The sequence below is a fragment of the Rhinoderma darwinii genome, chromosome 12, assembly GCF_050947455.1.
Source record: "Rhinoderma darwinii isolate aRhiDar2 chromosome 12, aRhiDar2.hap1, whole genome shotgun sequence".
NCBI lineage: Eukaryota > Metazoa > Chordata > Amphibia > Anura > Rhinodermatidae > Rhinoderma > Rhinoderma darwinii.
In genome coordinates this window covers 16,527,842-16,552,350 of record NC_134698.1, presented here as the reverse complement: position 1 = coordinate 16,552,350, position 24,509 = coordinate 16,527,842, and the positions used below count along the sequence as shown (strand labels likewise).

The following is a 24,509-nucleotide window of genomic DNA, read 5'->3' as shown; positions in this document are numbered from 1 at the left end:
TAACTCCCCGGGCACAGCGCTACTTTAAGTGCTGAACCTGGGAAAGCCCGTGACATCACTGTCCATATATGGAGTCCCCGGTCAGAGCATTGCAAGCGCTCTTGCCAGGGACTCCTGTCTTAGGATCGTTAGGAGCTTATATAACCCAGAATCCACAGCCAGTGTGTCGGCAACGCTCTGGCCGGAGATTCCGCTTCTGGAGGAGACCCTGACGTCGCTGTCTATATATGGACAGTAAAGTCAGGGGCTTCTCTTGTTCCGGAGTCCCCAGCCAGAGCGCTAACAACGCTCTGGCTAGGGACTTCATAGTTGAAAGTCCCTGACAACACTTTCTGTTAATGGACATTGACGTCCGGTGCTTTCCCAGGGCCGTAATCCCCGGGCTGAGTGCTCCCTGATGAGATTCCCTGGATTCCGGCCCTGGACAAGCTGCCTGACATATACGTTTAACCTGCCATACAGTGGCATCTGTCACACCTAGTCTTCCATGTTAAAAAACATATAGTGCAGGGTATACGTTTTTTTCAGGATCCCTTAGGATGGAATATCGTGCTCTACTACATTATTACATCCTCAAAAAAAAGATATACCGACACTCTTTTGGCCTTCGTTGGGCTAATGAAGCCCTATGGACACGTTTAGCGTGTACGTAGGGGCTTTCACAACGTACGCGCTAAACGTCGGGCCAAAACGTGATGTGAGCACGCCCTTAGGCCTACTTCACACACAGAATTTTTCTATCACTTTAAACTGCATCATAAACGCATCTAAAAACGCCAGCCTTATTAAATGTAACATGGAATTATTATTTTTTAAGGCGTGTTTCTTTGGTGCCGCTTTTCATTTTGTGTCATTTAGTACATACTTTCTTCCTGCCATTTTTGAAGTCCTATAGAACGCCTGAAAAAAAAAAAAAACGACATACCCAGAGCATGCTGCATTTTGAAAAAAATTCCACTGACCACAAAATTGCCTAAAAAACGCCACAAATCAAAACACAGTGGTGCGTAGTGCATTTTATAATTTACTATAGACTTTAATGTAACACCTGGCCGCACTAAAACGGTGTGTGTGGGAATGTCGCCTTAGACTGAAACTGCATGGCGACGGAAAATCTTGCTAAATTGCGGCAAAACTGCTCTCACGATGCAAAGCGCCAAACATGTTGGAATTTATATAACAGCCGCCAGGTGGTGTGTTACTTTTGTAAGATAATTTTGGAAATAATGTACTGTTATTTGTCAAATGCTGGATTAAAGGAATTTCAATATAAGTCTATATCGCACAAGAAAATGGCGACCGCACACTGCGAACACCAATGAGACCTAAACACTGTACATAAATAAATATGCATTACTGCTGAATCTACTTCCAATGGGGAGGTTCTTAGCGCACATTTTGATCAAATTGTGTGAGCCCACCTGCCACGACAAGGCGACCTCACTTATAAGGTGGGCCCTTAACGCTGCTCATACAACTAGAACTGGGAGTAATCCTACATATTCTTGTATACACATTTTGTATCATTTTGTTGGAATGTGCTGATCAAACTTTTGTGTCTCATATATATATAATATCATGTATTGGGTATCGTTTTCAATATGTATAGATAAAAGTCTATGTGAGAATTTTTGCGTAACCAGTATTACATTTCAGATCCCAAACATGAAAGGCAACTTTGGTGATGTATCTGATCTTATCATGCAACCTTTAAGAGTTAACCTCACTGCTAAAAGCCGTGTGCAAAGTAGCTAACACTCCCATCTCAGTCCCTCCCAATGTTGAACTAAAACATGGGCTGAGCTGCCGCGCAGTCATTCTGCATTTGGCCACAGCATCAGCATCACCATGCCTAAGTGCCCGAAGTGTCAGAAAGAAGTGTACTTTGGTAAGTATGGCTTAACCAACATCTGTTATACAATGCCTTATAGTTTCCCTAGCCAAAAAGCAAACACCTGTAAACCTGGGTGCAGTAAAAGCCTAGTTGTGAGTCTCACTTTATGGCATTTTGCCTATATTTCTGGACTGTCAGGTTTGGTTATATTAACACGACTTCCTTATAATGTTCATGACACATTACATTTAGATACGTCTTCAGTAACTGTAGGAAGCGGAGTTATCCGGAAGATCAGATGTCAAGCTGAGGTGGTTATTGAAAAGGAAACGAATACTGATTCCGTGCAGCGTGCCGTATATCTTTAAGACATCACTAGACGATGGCGCGTGAATAATGTATATAGTTTAGTTTTACTGCACTGTATAATTCATGCATTTTTTATTTTTTTTTGCATCATTATAACCGCCATCGATAATCGTGCGAAAAGTATAACAGAATGAATAACGCACCGTAACTATTCTTTTATGAGGTTTACGATGAGCAGAATCTTCTAGAAATAAGCAGATTTAAGTGTATTAGTGTATTGAAGATTAAAAAAAAAAATGGTATGCTTTTTTTTTTCCTAGTAAGAGCGCCACTCTTGTCTATTGGTTGTGTCTGGTATTGCAACTCCACTTTAAGTGAATGAGACTGAGCTGCAATTTCAGACAGCCGATCAAGAGGCGCTGTTACTAATCTGATACAACCATTCCAACATTTTTAGGGATGCGGACAGCGCAATTTTAAGCAACGCTCCACTTCTCCAGAGGTGCGATTCTTCTGCAGAGCTCGGTGTGTGTGGACTGCGGACATCACTCATCCAGTGTCACTTTTGTCCTTTGCTCTCGTATGAAAGTTCAGACAAACACTGCAGGCTCGCCCAGCAAAATTCGCACATTGCAGGTTGTCCAAAGTTTTTATATAGGTCTCTATATTACCTGAGTTTTCATATATGTCTCTATATTACCTGAGTTTTCATATAGGTCTCTATATTACCTGAGTTTTCATATGTCTCTGTCACCTGGGGGGGGGGGGGTTCTGTAAAATGATTACAATGTAATATTGGAGAGTAAGATTATCACTGCTGTTGAGGTATCGCCAATAGATTTTGACTGCATACTACAGAGATGTAGCAGAGCTGAATTTGTCCTTTAAAGGAATTTTCCTGCCACTGACTGTTCTGGTGTATCAACTATCATCTGTGGAGGTCCGACTACTGGGACCCCACCGATCCTGAGAAGTAGGAGTAGCCAGTCCCGACCCCAGGTGGAAAAGTTTACACGTCTGCATCGTCACTCTGCTATACAGTAAACCAGATTTAGGGAATTGGCTCAGCACCCTCACTTTGCTGTGGTGGGAAGTCTATTGTGAAAATATATTTATAGGATCATGTGTACAGTGTGATAATTTTCTGGGTTAAGATAATAAGGTTTATCAGCAGTCCTAGAAAAAAAACAGATGGTACTATTATATATGCACTACATGTGATACTGTATAGGAATTGTATCTGGTACTATTATATATGTGATACTGTATAGGAATTGTGGCTGGTACTATTATATATGCACTACTTGTGATACTATATAGTTATATTAAAATTGTGGCTGGTACTATTATATTTGCACTACTTGTGATACTGTATAGTTATTGTATAGGAATTGTGGCTGGTACTATTATATATGTACTACATGTGATACTGTATAGTTATTGTATGGAAATTGTGGCTGCTACTATTATATATGCACTACATGTGATACTATATAGTTATTGTGTCTGGTACTATGATATATGTACTACATGTGATACTGTATAGTTATTGTATAGAGATTGTTGCTGGTACTATTATATATGCACTACCTGTGACACTGTATAGTTATTGTATAGAAATTGGCTGGTACTATTATATTTGCACTACATGTGATACTGTATAGTTATTATATAGGCATTGTGGCTGGTACTATTATATACGCACGACGACTGATCCTATTATGCGGTATGACTGATACTATTATATGGACATTGTGGCACTAAGATGGCTACTATATAGGGAGTCGTGCCAAATGCCATCAGTCCTGCCACCTTTCTGGCCGCCTCCTCTATATGTGTTCTTTTATATGCTGTCTCCCCTTCCTCTGATTTTTGTGGCAGTTCCAATTTTTATAGAAAGTTATGGAATTATATTTGTCATTTCCGCATTTATTGCTGTTTACTCTGATTATTATTCCTGTGCCTTCTGGGTATTATATTTGGGCAGGAAAGGTTGCTGGTTAACTAATCGTTTCAGCGAAGTGTTACACAACACAACCGCTCCCTGTTACAACTGTTTGCACACTTGTATGACACAAAGATAATGAGAAAGATCGAAGGTTTGTACTTAGATTTGCTGGCACGGTACAAAATTCCACCTCCTGAAAGGGACACACCGGTGAATTATTTTATTGTGCCCCCCCCCCCCCCCCACTTGGAAAGTACACTCGGTAACGGGTAGGGCAGGTCGTCCAATCCCGGCCGCCGTTATGTCACGTGACTGCCCGATTGCTACAGCGTCTGCTGTATGGACCGGAAGTATCTCTAACTATGCATTTCTATGAGATGAGTCTCAAGGGAATGCAGAAGTGACTTCCGGTCCACACGGCAGAGCTGTAGGAATCGGGCAGTCACATTGCGGTCACATGACATAACGACAGCCGAGATTGGATGAACTGCCCTACCTTTTACTAAGTGTACTCTCCAAACGGGCCACGATAAAATAATTTACTGGAGTATTCCTTTAAGGACCAAAAATTGCAATAGTGATCGTTGAAACGTTAAGGGTGCAGTCACGCGCGGCAGATTTTGTTGCAGAAATTTCTGCGACTGAGAATCCGTTCCGTTTATCTGAATGGAACTTGCAGAAATCCCTGCACGCCGCATCACCAGCACCAGTCAAATAAAAGGAACTGATTTTCAGTTGCAAAAATTTTCTGCGACCAATGTTCTGCGTATGAGTCTACCCTGTGTGTGAGAACAGTGGACCTCAGGGCGGTAGCCCAAAAAGGCAGATGGAAAATCATTCACTGTGCTCTTATTGTTAGAGGCATGATCCGCGTTTTGGTCTGATTGTTGCCATTGCTCGCACGTGATCTGGTGGTGCTCACTGTTAAAGTCTGGGATTGCAGATATTATCCAAAGGAATCAATGTCATTCTTTAGCCTTGATTCTTTACTTAGGCACCGTTCAGACATGGCGGAAGTGTTGCAGATTTGTGGTGCCGATTCTGCGTCAAAAATCGAGTGCAATTTACAGTACAATACATCGGTATGGTGTTTCTAAAACCCTATCCACACTTAGCGGAAATATTCTGCATCTAAATATTCTTCTGCGGAAACCTTGTGGATTTCACCCTTTTCAATGCATAGCGTGCAATCCACACCACAATCCACAAGTAACACATGTGGATTTTACGGCAGAATTGCCACGGATTCCACATAGAAATCTACGTGTGGACATAAGGAGCCGAGCCATCATATTTTTTTCGGTGTGGGTGTATATCAGGGACGTAAAAGCAAGATGTTAAAACAAGGTTTGCTCTATGAACACCACACTCATCATCCAACCACACCCATCATCCAACCACACCCTACAAGGTGTGTCCACTGACATTGATCGAAAAGGCCCATTCTGTTCAGGGTCCGAGAATCCATAGAAAGTTCACCACTAGGCCTATTTCGGACTTCCGTAAAACTCTTTTAGAGCTGCATTATGGCTGCAACACTCGGATCCCGGAAACAAACTTTAGATTCTTCTGAGCGGTACAAAAGGTTGTTCAACTCTTCTATAGGCCTGAAGGTCTCTATATGGATTTGGTTTTAGAAACCTTGACTGGTTTTTGGCCCAGTCACATAGATGAATTGCACGCAGTTTTTTTTCTCCTTGTTCATTGTAAGTGAAATGCCCCAATCATCTTTGATCTTCTCGCGTTAATCCTTTTTGGCTGATCTTTTTATAGCTTCAGCCAAGGTTAAAATGGAACATGTGGAACATGTTAGATGGACGTTCAGCTCAATCAAGAGTTTACAAAATCATTTTAATTCCAGGCAATTAGGTTTCGGAGCCTGCGGGATCATCCTGGAGACAAGTAAAATTGCCCTACATTAACTTCATCAGAAGGGTTTGGTGCTGGTAGTGTTTTGTAGGGTTCTTGGCAACCCAACTCAGGATTTGTATATACCTGATGTTGACACAAAAGTGAACACCTTGTTTCTGTACATATAAGGCCAGATTCAGATGAACAGGTGCAAACTCGGACGTGAAAATTGGCCTATTTCACGTCCGAGTTGCACCAGCGTGGGTCCCGTTTTCATGGATCCCCATAGACTTGAGTCTATGGAGGGATCCGTGAAAACGGAAGAAAATAAGACTATTTTTCAACAAACCCTTCACATCGTCTGTTGAAACAACGGCCGTGTGAACAGCCCCATTGAAATAAATTCGGCCTAATTCTCAGCTCTTGTAGACTGAGAGTTGTGGTTTCTCTGTTTTTCATTTTTATGGGGTTTTTTTGGGGTTGTTTTTTTTATCCGAGACTTATTTGTTCTATACTTGGAACCTCATCCTTGTCATTCGAAGTGGAAGAAAAAAAATATATCACTGCGCCTTGGTCACGCGTTTTCTATCGGAGAGATAATTCTGATGGGGAAATCCCAAGAGGACTTCAGCTGCCACCCACTTTACCCATTCTACCCTACAGCAGATAACGCAGGTGCAGGGACTATTCCAGTAAACATGCAGAACATATTTAGTCTTCTAGAACAATGAAAAGCAATTCTTATAGTAGAAAGTGTTTTTTTTAATTTAGTTTTGGAAATATGTTACAGCTAATAACCCCAAGAAATCGCCACGTCACATAATAAAATGGGAAATGGATTTCAATGCATATTACTCACCAGGGCAGTGGCCACTAGCGTATATCACCACACTCAAAACGACCTCATGCACTAGCCACCATGAAACAGACTTTAAGATACTCTAGGGCCCCGTACACACGACTGCCCGTAATCACGGTCCGAGATTACAGGCATGTACTGCCGCGGACAGACACCCGCATTTGCCGGCCGTGCTCCCATTCTCAAGTATGGGAGCACGGTCCGTAAAAGCAAAAAAATAGGACATGTCCTATCTTTTGCGGAGACTTTCTATGGCCCGGACTCCTTCTCGTAAATATATACGGGAAGGTGCCCATGGGCAATAGAAGGGAATGGGTCTGTAATTACAGACTAATTCTACGCTCGTGTGCATGGGGCTTTATGGTATAATACACCATACAAACTGTCAAAAATTTACCCAATTGTATCTGAGAAAAGTTGGAGGGGTGTGGGAACGTTATTGAACACTTTTTAGGAATGTCCAAACATTTGGTTCTCTGTCTATGACCTCTACCAAAATGTATTGAAGATATCATATAGATTAACAGCAAAAACTGCATAAATAACAATGGGTATTGAGTTCATGCCCAGAACCCCAAAAAACGGTCCAGCGCCATATTCTAATAGCTGCCACTTCATCTAACACACAAAATTTGCAATCAACCTCTATCCCCAAGCTAAATGAGATAGATAGATAAAATGAATAATAACTATGAATACCAATATATGTTTGCATGTGCCCACTTTTAGGGCCAGTTCACACGCTGCGTCAATACTGCGGTTTTTCTGTAACGGAATTTATTGCGGTAAATCTACAGCAAATACAGTAGTAGCAAAGTGGATCAGATCAAACAAATCTCATCAACACTCTGCATAAATACTGGGCGGAAAAAACGCTCAGAAATTGACCTGCGGTGCGGAATTTTATTTTATTCCGCAGCGTGTCCGTTGTATTTGCATAAACGCTGCTCATTTGTTGCGGGTTTTCCCCATTGCATTCAATGGGGAGGTAAATCCCGCAACAAATAGCAGTTGTTGTGTTTTTTTTACGGCGGGTTCACAGCGATTCCGCCGCAAAAAACGCAACTCCCCCAAAAAAATGTGTCTGTGTGTCTTCCTCCGGGCCCGCCTCCTGGGATGACGTGTCATCCCTTGTGACCGCTGCAGCCACTTACAGGCATTAGCGGCGGTCACATGGGCTGAAATGTCGTCCCAAGAGGCCGGCCTGGATGACGTCGGAGTGCCGGCCTCCTGGGATGACGCTTCATCCCATTTGACCACCTTTGCAGCCAATCACAGGCGGCAGCGGTCTCCTGGGATGAAACGTCATCCTAGGAGGCCGGCCTGCTAGCAGACGGGCTTTTAAAGTACTGTAGTCTTCTACTGCGGGGATTCCGGGCGAAAAACTGCACCACAGTATCCGCCCCATGTGATCTTAGCCTAACAATTCTTGGGAATCCTGGAAAACTTCCAACTTTGCCACTCCTTTAACCCCGTAATGCGAATTGAACTTAATTAAGTTGATTCGTATAAATCTTAAAGAGCTGCTGTTTTTACTTTTTGATCCTTTTTCTTTTATTTTATTTTTTCTTTTATGCCTTTCTAGCTATCAGATTTTAAGTTGGATTAATTGTAATCCACCGAACTTTACTGCTAATTTGTACCTTTGTACACGTTACCTTGAGTTAGAAATCTCAATAAAAAAATATTAAAACAGAAAATCAATTCTTATTAACCTTTGTTTCGAAGACCAAGTTCACACGGCACAGTTTGTTGCAGTTTTTGATTAGAACATATTGATGTCACAGAGGGAGGTCACCTGCTTAGGACCCCTTCCATGTGCCGGACCGGAGAGCTATAACAAGGAGTACTAAGGGCCTGTTCACATCAGCGTTGTCTTTCCGTTGAGGGGTTCCATCTGAGCTTTCCGTCGGGGGAACCCCTCAACATAGTTTGCCTTTGCATCACCATTGATTTCAGTTTCAGTATTTTTGACGGTATCAATAGCGCAGTCTACTGCCTTTCCGTTGAGGGGTCCCCCCTTACGGAAAGCTCAGACGGAACCCCTCAACGGAAAGACAACGGTGATGTGAACAGGCCCTAAGCTCTCTTCGGCAGACTTGGGTAGTCCGTGTATTCATCTCACATAATAGGTGACAACATCTTTCCCTAGCAAAAACAGCCATTTGCCGGGGGTCTTGGGAACTGGACCCATGATGATCCGCTGATCAACATGGTGGCTCCCATATTTAAGCGGTTTCAATCACTCGAAACAAAATCCATGAGTGGTCTTGAACAGAAGTAAAGTTTATATTTCTTCGTTTTTGATAAGTCCAAATTGTGGTTAAAAAAAACTGCAGTGTGTGAACAAGGCATAAAGTTTTTTTCCTTAATTTATCACTGTTTCATTTGCCTTTGGCACCATAATACACACGGGCCAACTGTGTTCTTTGGGCATTTAGTTCTGGCAAATATCACTATTGAAAGATCACATAACATGAATTAATCCTCATCAGTAAGGTATTTAGAGGTCATTAGCTGGCACCACCATAAGACATACCGTAATCTCGTTTCCCCAGTATTCTCTCCCTGTTTGTATTGCAGTCCCAACAAAACTCCGGGAAACGTCTTGGCACGATTTACACAATGCTATATATAGCCTAAATTACATAGACATACATTAAATTATACAGTGCGCCTTCACCCTTGGGTAATACATCATTGATCTGCTTTAATCTTCAAAACAATGTGTTTTTCAAGAGTAGAATGAGAAGTCGAGTAGCAGAACAATCTACATGATGGCTAAAATTAATATTAAGAATTCTTAAAGCAAAAAAATGGCCAGACCTCTTAGACTGACACCGGCTCCCACCAATCAGGGTGGCAGGCTCAGGAGTGGGAGAGCCTATCGCGGCCTGGTCAGTCGGAGTTAGCTCCGCCCCCTGTCCATTTATACCTGCCGTTTTCTCTTCCTCATTGCTTGTTATTCTTCTTGGATTCCTGGCCCCACTGCTGCCTTGCTTCTGCCGTGCTTCTGCCTTGCTTCAGTTCCAGCTTATCCTGCTTCGCTCTGCCCCTGGCTTTCTTCCTGCTCCGTGCTCTGCGTTTGTATACTCCACTACATCCTGATCCTGACTGGCTCGTTCACCACTCCGTTTCCTCACGGTGTTCCGTGGGCTACTGCCCCTTCCCTTGCTTGTTCCCTGTTTGTATCACCTTGCACTTAGTCAGCGTAGGGACCGCCGCCAAGTTGTACCCCGTCGCCTAGGGCGGGTCGTTGCAAGTAGGCAGGGACAGGGCGGTGAGTAGATTAGGGCTCACTTGTTCCCTTCACCTCCTTCCTGCCATAACATAATAACAAGCAATGAGGAAGAGAAAACGGCAGGTATAAATGGACAGGGGGCGGAGCTAACTCCGACTGACCAGGCCGCGATAGGCTCTCCCACTCCTGAGCCTGCCACCCTGATTGGTGGGAGCCGGTGTCAGTCTAAGAGGTCTGGCCTCAGGTGTCGACTGATTAATCCTGGGAGTATCCACAGACGTAGTGCCTGGCAGATCCTTTACAATAGGCCTATATCTGTATATAATGCCACTTGTTAAGTTGGTACCACTCGTGTACGCTTGCTAGTATTAGGGTTTTATGTTCTTACCGCTGTATATCTTTCCTGTATGAGTACATGCATCTATGTTATCAAGTGTATTAAAAAGGGGATTTAATAAAATATGAGGTTCAGCTAGGACTGGGCAATTAATTGAAAGAAAAAAAAAAGTTAGTTTTTTTTCTATTTTTTTTAGGTTGCATCTTCAGGACACCGATACAGTTGAATCCAATGGTAGAGCAGGGAGCCACTATGGGGGCAATATACTGTGTGGGGGTATATTGTATACAGTAGGTTCAAGGGATAAATATTAATTGGATGGCATAACATGCATATAGGTGGCGTGGTGTGCAAAAAAAAGGGGTGGGGCCTAAATAATCCTTCATTAATCGTAATTGAGGTTACATGTTCAAATAATCGTGATTTTGATTTCGGTCACAGCCCTAGATTCAGCCCTTGGCGTGGTATCATAGTTCATTGTCCAAGGTTAAAAAAAAGTCTCAGTATCTCCTGCCTTGCTTAACTCCTTAAAGCACAACTTTTTCTTCTGCGGCCTCACCAGCTAAACCAGTGTGCCTGTGCCTCACAAGCAGTCCATATCCATGCTAAAAGAGGGACTGGCACTGAGTTGCCAATGCAGGCCACAGTGCTCCCAGTAGTAGCTGCTGTGCGCTCAGTGCCAGCTACTGTGCCCCCGGTCAGCACAACAATTACCATCTCCACATTCCTGGATCTTCTGCCACAAGAACTTGTGACTTCCTGTGTCAATATACAGAATGTCTCCACTTCTGCTGCGATATTGAAGCATCCTGTCCCGAGACGTTACCTCCCAACCGTCCTGGATTCAGCGGGACAGTCCCAGATTCCGGGCAGTGTGCCGCTGTCAACTGTATCTGCGTCCTCAGGACGCAGATACAGTTGAACCCAATACTGAAGCAGGGAATCAATTGCCTCCCTGCTTCAGAATTCGTTCAGAGCAGAGGGAGCTCCTCAGCTCGCCGAGGACTCCCCGGGCAAAGCGATACTTTAAGCGATGTGCTCAGGGAAGCCCTTGACGTCACTGTCCATAGTAGCTACTGATTGAGCGGAATCCCCGTTACTGATGATCTGGCTGAGGATTCCGCTCCTAGAGGAAACCCCTGTGGTCAGTGTCCATTTATGGACATTGACGTCAGGGGCTCCTCCTGGAGCGGAATCCCCGGCCATAGTCGGCAACGGGGATTCCGCTCAAGGAGAAGCCAGTGACGGTCACTGTCCATCTATGGAGACATTATACTGTATAGTGGCAGCTAGAGGGCATTATACTGCGTGGGGGACATCTATTTGGCATTATACTGTGTGGGAGGCACTATGGGAGCATGATACTGTGTGGGCTGAACCCAATGTGTATGGGCGTGGATTGGGTGGGATTAGAGGCGTGGCTTAAAGGAAAAAATTGTGGCAGTGCGCCACATCGGTTGGCCCTCTTTGTAATTCTTTTGCTTGTCCTTCTTAATCCGGGACGATTGGGAGACATGCCACTTCACAGCTTGATAAGAACTGGTTTACGGATATTTGTGATGTTGTGGTTCTTTTATCTCTTTTCATATATATTTTTAAACTTTAGAAGTATGTTTTAGTGTAGGGTTCCAGCTATCCTGAATGGGCAGTATGTAATTTTGAGACCCTTTTCTGCCCAATGTCAGACAGCATCATGCAGCCATTAGGACGTTACATAACCCAGCCCTTCTTTCCATTTGCATGCTGAAAGGAAACAGCTGATGTTGTTTCATTATTTTTAGCACAACATGGTACGGTATGATCCGTAAGTCAAGGCCTGTACAGCTGGCAAACAAGAGACGGTAAACATCATCTAACAATAGCCATCAATACCATCCTGTTTTGACTTTGATGCCTTCAAAAACAATATTTCAGGATATTTGAATCACAGGAATTTCTGCCTATTGACTGACGTAACTTAGAACAGAATTCACCCATGAAGTACATAATCCTTTATTCCGTCCGGAGCTCTTTTGTTATCACTTCATGAGTTATATGCACCGAAACGTCTTGTATTTGTCCTTCTTCATTAGTATTTGCGTTAAATTGCTTTGTTGATCTAAGGAGGTTTGCTAACACCTTGATAAGTCTTTTTTTTTATAGATTCAATGGGATCCTTTTTTTTTTCACACTGTTACACCTCTTGCACACGACCGAGTTCCGGCCGTGAAAAACGGTCCGTGTGTTGGCCGGATTTCCCAGGCCCGACTGCGGTACATGTAAGCAGGACTCCTGCCATCATAAACCTTTTATGATGCTAGGAGTCTCTGCCTCCCCACGGAACTGCTGTTCCGTACTGTATAATTTTGTTCAGTACGAAACAGTAGTCCGTGGGGAGGCAGGGACTCCTAGCATCATAAAAGGTCTACGATGCTAGGAGTCCCGTTCACATGTACCGCGATCGGGCTTTTCACGAGTTGTTTTGCAGGCGGAAAAATCTACTTCAAATTTCCTTCAGGAATTTTGACACAGATTTTGACCTGCCTGAACTGCCTTGGCGGCGTTTTTCGGCCACGGCCATTGAGCACCACGGATAAAAAAAAACGTTGCGAAAACATCTTTCTCTGCCTCCCATTGATGTCAATGGGAGTTTAGAGAAGGAAACGCCTGCAGAAAGGGCATGACGCTTCTTTTTCTTGCAAACGTTTTTTTTTCACTCGCGAGAAAAAAAACGCCTCCCATTGAAATCGATGGGGGCGTTTTCGGCAGTTTTTTGGCACGGTCATGTCAAATACAGCGCCAAAAAACTCTGTGTGACCATACTCTTAGAATGCCCAACTTGATCGAAAGATTGCTTAAACGTTCACAGCAGTGGTTCCCAAACTTTGAGGCCGAGACTTTTGTTTGGAACCCCCCCACTACCGTACTTAGCCCCATTTCGTCTGATGTATGTCAACATTATTAGTAGTAGTTAGATGCAGATATTTAGCTCCATTACAAAAATAGGTATCTGTAACATCGAAAACAATGGCAATTGTGCAGGCGGGGGATGGGTATCCTGATGCTGTGCGTAGCTTAGGCCCGGCTATGGCTGCTGATGGTGGGTCATGTGACCCGACCCATCCTTTAGGGGCCATCAGAGGCGTAGCTAGAGGTTTAGCACAGGTGGTGAAACCCATCTGAGGGGGCCCCCACACAGTATAATGCCCTTATAGCTGCCCCCACACAGTATAATGCCCCTAGAGCTGCCTCCACACAGTAAAATGTCCCATAGCTTTCCCCACACAGTATAATGCCGACAATAGCTGCCCTCCACACAGTATACAGCTCCCCATAGCTGCCACCTCACAATATAATGCTCCACAACTGCCCCACACATTATAATGCCCCCATAGCTGCCTCCACATAGTCCCAATAGTGCCTAATAAAAATTATAAAATAGATACTCACCTATGCCCGTTCCCATGACGGATGGAGACGATCCTTCTGCTTCCCCGGTCTGTGCAGTGTGTGGCTCAGCGCAGACAGGCGCGATGACGTCACTACATCACGCCTCTCACGGCTCAGTGCTCAGAGCAAAGTGAATGCTGGGGCAAAGAGCCGTCCGCTCCTTGCTCCAGCATCGATTTCAACTGTATCTGCGTCTTGAGGACGCAGATATAGTTAGTGGCTCGCGATCCCCCGGAAGTCTTATCACGACACCCCAGGGGTTCGTGACCCACAGTTTGGGAAACCATGGTTAACAGTATAATAGAGGCGCACTTGACCATCACTTACTAGAGTGTCTTAAGCTGGCCACACACTTCAGATAGCTGTCGGTCAATAAATAATTTGGCCACCAGCTATTCCTCCCGACTCCCCCATAGACATGCACGCTTGGCTCGTCCAAGTGTGCATGTGTTTTCAACAGAGAGAAGTGAGAGAGCCACTTCTAGACTCCTGGCAGCAGCTATTCTATTTGCTAACAAAAGTATCGGTACGTTGAATTTCAATATGCCTGACCCTTCTCTCCCCCCCAACATATGCCGTCGGTGTAGAGTCGGGACACCACCATATACAGTAGGCCGGTCCTGCTGAAATCGGCGGGTTCTTCCGACATACATCTAATGTGTATGGACAGCCTAATGATCACTACTTATCCATTCTAAAATGCAGTTAATTAAGGGAGTTGTCCAACTTCCACAATCCCCTTCTTATATTGGGGGTGTGATTGGCAGAAACTGATCACGGGGCAACTGGGAGGTCGTTTACAGTGGGAGAACTGCAGTGTTAAAGGGGTCTGAATCCCCCGGAGAATAGCTAACTGACCATGTAGTACATGGAAGGGCCTCGTCCACCACACCAACAGGCATTCTTAGTGTCTCTCCACTATGGCTAATCAAGGGGGATCCTGAGGGGGACACCACCTTCTTAGACATCCGTTTGCACTAATAGGGAATATGGAAACCGGTTGCGACAACTCCTTTCATACATATTTTATCTGCAAAGTCACTGCAGGAGAACAAGGCATGATAAGGGCTCCCACTGAGATCAATGGTTATCCATGGTGTCCTGAAGTTCTCCAGCACAGAGAGCTGCACCCATTGTGGCTCTTGGTTTTAGCTAATAAAAGGGGTCAGATGTGGACGACCTCTTTAAATTTATTTGTATGAAAATACAGTAAACGTAGTTTATGGGTCCTTTCACACCTGCCAATATGGGCCGTAAAATACGAGCACCGATCAGAGAGACCGCTCGTTGGCTCGTTTCTTAAGGAGCTATGATCAGTAATGCATTGGGACGAGCGATCGTTACTACGAGTGATCGTCCATGATGCAATAACGTATCCATTGTATAAGGAAACGTCTACATTTTGTAATATATTTTGTGTATAAGTTTATAAGCTCTTTTCTTCGCTGAATGAGAAGCTTCTATATCCTAGTCCTATGACGATCACACAGGTGCAGGGCTTGTTACAGATACAGTACGGTTATCAGAGCTGTCTTGTAACAAGCTGTGCACCCGTGTGATCAACACATGACCAGCACGGATTGTCATCCTCTAAAAGAAACAATGATAGTTCCAATTCATCGACAACAAGCTGAGATTTTGAAAGACACGAGGAATTGGTGCACGATGTATATTGAAAAATTGCATCATTATTCTTTATTCAATTGTTACGGTTTATATGCGCAAAATCCGAATACTGTGGTACTCAGGAGAAAGGATATATCGCAAACACACTACAAGTTAGTTGATGTTGATCTACCACGGAGAACACTGGTTGTTAGGCAATATATCCTTAGCAACCGGAATGTCAGACATGACTCCGTTGTACAGCTCAGAGCTGGGCTGACAAGAGGATAAGCAGCTTGGCAGTAGTCAAATCGTACTATACCCATGTCTACCGCTAAAGAATATGAACAATGACTAGTAGTTGGTTATTCATAAGTTGGCATATGGTTAAAGAAGCAATTGTATTGTAGATTGTACTGCCGCAAACCACTTTCCATGTCCGAAGATAATATGATGGAAATCAAATGGATCTGTGTCCGTCATTCGACTATATTAGGCGGAGTCCGGTTATTTTCCGACCGTATGTGACCAGTAATAGTACAGCTGCTCAACACAAACTTGTATAAATGTCACAATAACTCCATAACTCCTGAAAAAAATCAAAGCGATCCAGAATTCATCAGATAACTAATGGCGGGGTAGGGAGACAGACAGGTGAGCCCTAATCTACACGCCACTCAGTCCCTGCCTACTTGCAACGGCCCGTCCTAAGCGACGGCGTACAACTGGGCGACGGTCCCTACGCTCACTAAGTGCACGACAGACAAGCAGACAAGGGAAACAGAAGCTAAGGAAAATGGGGCTGTTGCCCACGGCAACCCCGTGAGCAACAAGAGTAGTGAACGAGCCAAGTCAAACCAGGAGTGGACGAGGTACAAAACGCAGAGCAGGAGAATAGTGAACGAGCCGAGTCAAACCAGGAGTGGACGAGGTACCAAACGCAGAGCAGGAGAATAGTCAGTCAAGCCAGGGTCAATATGAAGCAGAAGACAAATAGTAAGCAGCAGGGCCAGGAAACAGACTAAAAGAATCACAGGCAAAGGAGGAGCAGGAAGTGAAGGTATAAATAGACAGAGGGCAGGAGCTAGCTCCGTCTGGCCAGGCTGTGATAGGCTCTCCCACTCCTCAGCCTCCCAGGCTGATTGGTGGAAGAAGGGGTCACTCGACCAGACTTAGGAGGAGGTGCAGAGTGAGTAACCACGGGCGTCGACACAGAAGCTGTGTCAGGCAGATCCTTTACAATAACTGAAATATAGAAGTGCGGATAAGGAGATCTGGCTATACGGTAGTGGGTCCCGTTTTCACGGATACCCATAGACTTGAGTCTATGGGTATCCGTGAAAATAGGACATGTTCTATTTTTCAACGGACCCTTCACACCCCATTGAAATACACGCGTCCGTGTGACGGCCGTTGTTTTAACGGCCGTTACGCGGACATATATTACGGTCGTCTGAATTCAGCCTAGCTGGCCATTTTGGGAGTCGTTTCACTTCCGCTACAAAGGAGTGAATGGTTTTCCCATCAATGTTGTAGCTCAAATTTTGGAGTTTTGCCAGATTTAAAAATTCTTTTCCTGGGATTATAAAAATAGATGATTGCTTTAATGTAACCCTTGTTCTATGCATATACATAAATGTGGCTAGCAGCCATGTATTCTATTACGTATAAAGTATGATCGGAAAAGGAGTTTCCGTATGAAGCAAGTTTCAGATGGCTGTGATGCGTCCATATATTAGCGCACATATTACGCCTGCAATTTCTCGACCCCCTCTCAATACTATTAAACCGAACTTAGATCACCATAGAAGTCTATGGTGATCTATGTATGTTCCAGCAGAACCGCACGGCTCCAGGTGTTATGGCCATAATATGATTGATAAAATATGGCTGTGATCTGGCTGAAGGCTTCATGACCCTGTCATGTTATACAGATATAATATCTATGTACAAAAAGTGGAACCAACAATTAGATCCATTAGATCATAGCTTGTGGTGGTAATTTACCACATTTTGTGGCCACATCCTTTGACACCTGAAAGCCACACATTGCATCCAATGTTCCCAATTTGCAGCGTTGAGGTGGCCACACATGAGCGGTAATTCTCCATTATAGTCTCCATATAGTCCGCTTACTATAATGGACAGTGACCTCACGTGAGCAATCGCAGAAATGATAGACATGTGGGTTATCACAGAGGCTATAGGTATAAATGTATATAGTGTAAAAACTACGCAGAAAACAAAACCAGCCAAAACATGATCAACAAGGGCCAGTTCACACGTTGCGTAAATACTGCGGATTTTCCGCAACGGAATTAGTTGTGGAAAATCCGCAGCACATACAGTAGCAGCAAAGTGGATGAGATGAAACAAATATCATCCACACGCTGCGTAAATACTGAGCGGAGAAAACGCTCAGAAATTGACCTGCGGTGCGTAAATTTATTCCGCAGCATGTCAATTGTATTTGCGTATTCGCTGCTTATTTCTTGTGGGTTTTCCCCATTGAATTCAATGGGGAGGTAAAACCCACAACAAATAGCAGTTGTTGCTTTTTTTGCGGCGGGTACGCAGCGATTCCGCCGCAATAAACCCAAATCTGCAAAAAAAATAATAAATCTTATACTTACCCAGGAGTCTGTTTCTTCCTCCTGGGATGATGTTTCATCCCATGTCACCACTGCAGCCAATCGCATCATCCCAGGAGGTCGGCCTGGATGACGTCACAGTGCCGGCCTCCTAGGATGACGCCTCATCCCATGTGACCGCCACTGCAGCGTTCTCCTGGTATGAAATGTCATCCCAGGAGGCCGGCCTTCTAGCAGGCCAGTTAAGTGCTGCAGTTTTCCGTGGCGGACAATCCGACAGAAAAACTGCACCACGGTTTGGTGCGGTTTTTTTTTCCCCGGCATTCCCTGCAGCGCACAGGGCAGATACGCTGTGTGCTATTACGCAACACATCCTCCCCGTGTGAACACAGCCTAAAAATGGTCTTGAGCCGGCCATACTCATAAGACAATGATTGGCCGCAATGCTGCCGACCAATCGTATGTCGGATTGTTCGCGTGAACGTTCTCACCTGCAACAGAAGAGACTACACTGGCCAATCAGGGAATCCATTTCTTTTAAAAAAACGAATTCCTTGGGGCTGGAGCACAGTGGCAAATGATCGGTCGATCATGCCAGACACATGTAGTTTTGCCCGACCACGTCCGAAATTTTCCAACCTAGCCGATCACATTTTCGGCAGGCAAAAGTCTGCCATAGCAAATGGTCGCTTGCGTTCATTTTTTTAAACTATGGTTGCCCGAAACTGCAAAAATGATCCATTTCAGCCGACTTTTATCTCGTGTATGGCTAGATTTGGTCTGAAGATGACATATTTACCAATGCATGTGCTTTGCATCCCTGCTGGGAGCTCTGGTGCCTTGTGCACATATACTGTTCTTGCCCAGGGACCCTCTGCTCTTTGTGTCCGCCCCTGCATTTTATCTTCTGTAATCTCCCACTGCTGTAATCTGTGAATAGAACCCACACTCCACACACTTCTACCAGACTCTCTCCAAATAAATCCAGAACTCATACTATGGTCCCAATTTTTGAGACAGCCGTCCGATGGGGGATCAATCTGATTGCGTAAACCCAGCCAAACTGGCGACTGATCAATCAGCAGATCATACACGGTGGCGAAGCCGGTCTATGTTTCTACAGAGGAGCAGACTCTGGTGACCGCACGCAGAAACATAATCCCTTCTTTGTAGTAACTCTGCTGTTACGTGTAGGGACTAGTAATGGACAATGACGATTTGTTCTCTATAACAGGAAGCTACAAAACCACACAACATCTTCATTTCAACTTGTCTGTTACAGAAAAGTTTCTACATTATAACCGTAGCGTTCTATCACAGCAGCCATGGGGGGTATTGATATCGCTCTGTCTCGCCTGGGTTGTAGGTTTATGCTAAGTATACATTCTGGTGTAAAGATATATTATAGTGTATGTTCTTTACTGTAGTGTACTGTATGTGCGTGTCGTAACAGGACGCCCGACTTCTCCGTACAGATGTGTGGATTCTGCAGTCATGCAATATACAAGCCCCATGTAAACGGAGAATTCCTAAAATGCTTGTGTCCTTTGTTACAGCTGAAAGGGTGACATCACTTAATAAAGACTGGCACAGGCCATGCCTACGATGTGAGAAGTGCAACAAGACTCTGGCTCCCGGGAGTCATGCTGAGGTATGGTATATTATATATTCTTTTTTTTTTTTTTTTTTTGATAGCTCCCTTATTATATATCCTGACCCTGTTGATATTATGATGATTAAACGACACATGAATGCATCCTTCCAGAAGCAGCGCCACCCCTGTCCATAGGCTGTGTCTGGTATTGCAGGTAAGTCTGAGTTGCAATACCAGACCAAGCTTATAGACCAGAGTTGTGCTGTTTCTGGAAGAAAGCAGTTTTTGTTTTTTTAATGACGTCTTTGCTAGGTAGTGATCCAGCAAACCCCTTCATTGGGCATTATAAGGGCAGTAATCCCCATCATGTATGGGCCTTCGGCTTCGTTCTCACCTGCGTCGGGGTTACGTTCGTGGGTTCCGGCAGACCTTTCCGTCAGGGGAACCCACGAACGGAAACCATAGCTTTCCGTTTGCATTACCATTGATTTCGTTGGTAACGTTTCCGTTTGCCTCCGTTCTGTAAGGTTTCCGTTTTTTGGCGGAATCAATAGCGTAGTCGTCTATGCTATTGATTCCGTTTTTTTGCCGTGTCATGGTATACAGATATAATATCTATGTACAAAAAGAAGAACCAACTATTGTTGGGAAAGGTCTGACGGAACCCACGAACGGAACCCCGACGCAGATGTGAACGAAGCCTAAGGCCCAGACAGGATGGAGATTACTGCCCTTATAATGCCCAATGAAGGGGTTTTCTGGATCACTACTTAGCAAAGACATCATTAAAAAAAAGCGGATTCCTTCGTCTTAGCGTCTTACCTGCAATACCAGACACAGCCTATGGACATGGGTGGCGCTGCTTCTGGAAGAATGCATTCATGTGTCATTTAATCTCATACAAACCTTTAATTGTAGGATCAACCACTATTTGGATGGTTTAGTGTCCTGGAAATTGTAAAATATGCAGAAAAAGACATACATACTCCTAACTGATGCAATACTATATAATATAACTTGTTTTCTACATATTTTCTCTTTCAGCATGAGGGAAAACCTTATTGCAATCAGCCTTGTTATAGTGCCATGTTCGGACCAAAAGGTAAGAATTTCAGTATAGAGTGGAGATGATTTTCCTATATGTTCATGTGTGGTTCTAAATATGTTTTTGTTGTTCAGGATTTGGACGTGGAGGAACAGAAAGTCACAGCTTCAAATAGAGAAGTAAGTCAATTTCTCGAAATCCATTATATTTGAGCTGATCGAATGCATTTTGTGGTTTAATGTAGGTAAACCTTTGCTGATCCAATTAGAATATAGGAGAAAATCACTTAAATAGTGATTCCATAATATAGTGTTCTGATCAATCATGCAAGAGCATTCCAATAATAATCTGAATTGTCCAATAATGGCTTTGCCAATCCATCTGCAGACTACAGATGACTGTTTATGACGGCCTTTAGTTTGTGGAAAGACTTTAGATAACATGCTGCCGTAAAACAGCACATCTGCTGACGGATTTGCAGGCTCAGGGAACTTCTAATTCCACCCAGCTCTGCATATAGGGTCCCTTCCATTCTTGAAAAATAGGATAGTTCTGATTATAAAAATATATTAGATAATTGCTATTTTAATACTGCCCTAATTTAGAGATGAGAGAAATAGATTTTACACAAATCAAATTCGGTCCAAATTTTCCAAAAGATTTGGACTCGGCCAATTCCAAAGCTTTTAGGGTTTATTGTGCAGAAATCCTGGCAAAACGGCAGCAGTTGGCAAGAGCCTGCCGCCAATTTACAGATTAGGAAAGGAAACACATGACCTAAGTAGGGCTTGCCTTGCAGGCCGCCTTACCAAAATGCAATGTGGTTATTCCTCCCTCTACCCATATATGTTGCTGTCACTTTGACATTACATGCTGGTTTGGCGTTCGAGAGCTTTAGAGGGGTCGGATATAACTTTGATACAGCCATAGAAGACATCAGAGAGTCAGACACGAGTTTTGAGGGCAATAGGGGCACTTTCGATTCGTGTCAAATTTATTGGACCTAGTTGGATGGCCGATTCGACCAAATCAGACCTGAAACAAATTTTGAGAAATTCGCTCCTCTCTAGTCCTAATGCTTTAGCAACCCAATTGTAAATGTATTTAATAATTTTAGAAGTACATATTAGAATATGCCATAAATGCCCAATAGATGGGACCCGCACCTATCTCTAGAACAGAGCCCCATCACGATGTTCTACCTTCTGTTGCCGGGCTCCGGCAACTGACTGACAAGGTAACCGGGTTTTCCAAAAACAGCCGAGTGCGTTTTGTTGGAAGTTACGGGAACAGAGTAGCACAATGAGCTTTGCTGTCCGAAACTTTGGGAGTTATGGAAAGTGGCTGGAGCCTAGTCACAGCGGCAGGAGACAGGACTGGAGTCCTTTCTAGAGATAGGCACAGGCCCCAGAGGTGGGACCTGCACCTCTCCGACGTTTATGGGCCTATTCTGTGGATGTGCCATAAATGTTAGAGGTTGGGAAAACCCATTTAAATTTCAATAGGTTTACAAGCTCCATTACTGCTACTACTGCTACATCGTGGCAAACCCTCAACTGTCAGATGTAGGTCTGCTTGGGTTTTCACCCCTCACTCATAGCTAGCTGAGATCTTGACAATACTAAGTAATTGAAACACAAAGTAGAATAGAAAGTTAGGGTCCTCTTACACAGCCCGACGCCGGCCGTGTAAATGAGCGGCGATCAACGAGACCGTTCGTTGATCGGCGATCATTTGCTCCTTTCACTAGGAGCTATGTATCGGGACAAGCGATCATGACCACGATCGCTCGTCCCCATGCTACATTTCTATCATGTCGGCAGCACGTCTCCCTGTTTACACGACAACGATAATATCTTCTGCTGCAGAAACGATACAATCAGCCGATGAACGAGCGTTTGCACATCGCAATGAACGGGAATTAGCGACTTTTAAACGCTCGATAATTGTCCCGTGTAAAAGGGCCTTAACGTAACTTCAATAACTATATTGACATAAGACTGAACAATCTAATTTGTACTAACATATTTTATTTTCTTTCCTAGGTCTGAGCTTCCACAATATCAAGAGAAATTCTCCACCTACTTGCAATGAACGGTTTTCTCCCGCCTCTTATCGATACGCCAGTCCTCGTATCTAAATGTATTCGTCAGTAATAAACATCTGGTGCATCGTTCACCACCTGATCTACCTGTATCAAGCGTCAGTAATGTGACGCTTGTTATTACTAATACCACTAAACGCATAGATAATGACTATTGTGATCATACATTTTGATATAGAAGTAAAATATTATGCAAGTGGATGTGATTATTCATGAATAAATATAAATATTTCAAAAAGGACATCTGACAAATGTGTATTGTGTAATGGTTTTAATAAATGCATGTTACGCAATAATTCCTTCCAAGGGCGGGTTCGATGATTCTTGTTCCCACCAAACCCTTTCAATTCCTTTATAGCCTAGGTTCTCAACAGGTTCTCGCACGTCACATTCGTCCCGAACTAGATTAATGGGAATGTATAGGCACAAACCGTACGCTCATTTTGATGGTCATATTTACAGTCTGTGTTCCCGAATTCCCTTTTACACGGGCCAATTATCGGTCAAACGAGCGTTCACAGTACACGCATTCCTGATTGCCCTAGGTAAACAGGGCAAGGATCAACCGAAGAACGAGCAAATGCTCGTTTATCCGTTGATCGTATCGTTTTAAAAAAGTTAAATATTATCGTTGTCGGCAGCACATCTCTATGTGTAAACCGGTAGACGAGCTGCCGACATGATAATAATGTATGGGGACGAGCGATCGAATTAACGAGATCTCGTCCCCATACGTAGCTCCTTGTGAAAGGAGCAAACGAGCTCATTTACACGGCTCATGTCGGGCCATGTACGAGGACCCTTCTATTTTTGGCCACAAATGAATTCTATAGTGCCCCTGCTGCGTTCTAGCTGTGAGAGACAGACCATCCCCTCTGTTATCTATGGTATGATAGAGAACTCCTGCCATTATCCTGGGAAAAACAGCTGTACCCTATGAGGCAGCCTTCTACTGAGGACATATGCAGCCCCCAGACCACCTGTTGGGCATCACTGATGTAGGAAACCTGAATCTAAAACAGTTGTTTGCTATTTATTAGGATTTGTGTATATTTAGTTACAGGTTTCAGCTTAATTTTTACCCCACGATCGTGATGGTCTGAAAAACTTGTGTGCCTAAAATAACATAGCGTTCAATCCATTGGTTTAAGCGCATCCACTAATGCTCTCTTGTACAGAAGTCCTTATCTGGGGAGGAAAAAAAGCAAAACAATCCTACCAGAGCTCCCATGTAAATGATCCTTTAGCTTCCTCTGTCAACGACCAACGTCTAGTTTACATGACCGTACAAAGATGAGAACATTCGTACCATGCACAAAAAAATATCCAAAGTCTTTAGCCTAAAGTTTGCAGCTAGGAAAAGTCCAGCTTACAAGATAAGCTTCTGATATCATACGCTGGGTTCTTCTAGGATACAAAAAGATTCACGGCTCGGGAACCAGCCATGCAAGTTTCAAGGATGTTGCGATGATTAACTAAGAAGATAGTGACGTCCCCGGGAGTTGAGGATCGGAATGAGAAGAATTTCTAAGGCTGCATTTCCACTGGGTTTGGGAGATCTATTTACTGCCTATTATTTTTCACCAAAAAAGGAAAGAGATTACAGTAGAAGCGAAGCCGTCGTATTTTGGTTCCTTTGCGACCCTTGTATGGCTTCTGGAAATGTATTACTTTTCCTTACATCATTTATAAGTAGACAGGCTCTTCCTGGTGTAATGTTTGCCCTTACTCTGGTGTCATTTCTTGCGGCTCATACAACCTA

General features: G+C 43.8%; 1 protein-coding gene across 1 annotated transcript; it reads left to right on the top strand.

Moving 5' to 3' along the window:
• The first annotated feature begins 1,780 nt into the window (after positions 1 to 1,780).
• On the top strand, positions 1,781 to 22,988 carry CRIP1 (cysteine rich protein 1). Its single transcript, XM_075844998.1, has 5 exons — positions 1,781 to 1,888; positions 19,561 to 19,655; positions 20,643 to 20,700; positions 20,778 to 20,822; positions 22,689 to 22,988. Exons 1-4 carry the CDS (start codon positions 1,849 to 1,851, stop codon positions 20,816 to 20,818), a joined length of 234 nt encoding a protein of 77 aa, XP_075701113.1. The 5' UTR covers positions 1,781 to 1,848; the 3' UTR covers positions 20,819 to 20,822; positions 22,689 to 22,988.
• Positions 22,989 to 24,509: the final 1,521 nt, after the last annotated feature.

What these genes read in the sequence shown, in the direction of transcription:
- CRIP1 (XM_075844998.1), top strand. Translation starts at nt 1,849, where the DNA reads ATGCCTAAGTGCCCGAAGTGTCAGAAAGAAGTGTACTTTG. An exon ending in TCAGAAAGAAGTGTACTTTG is followed by an intron (nt 1,889 to 19,560) that starts GTAAGTATGGCT and finishes CCTTTGTTACAG; the next exon opens with CTGAAAGGGTGACATCACTT. An exon ending in CTCCCGGGAGTCATGCTGAG is followed by an intron (nt 19,656 to 20,642) that starts GTATGGTATATT and finishes TTTCTCTTTCAG; the next exon opens with CATGAGGGAAAACCTTATTG.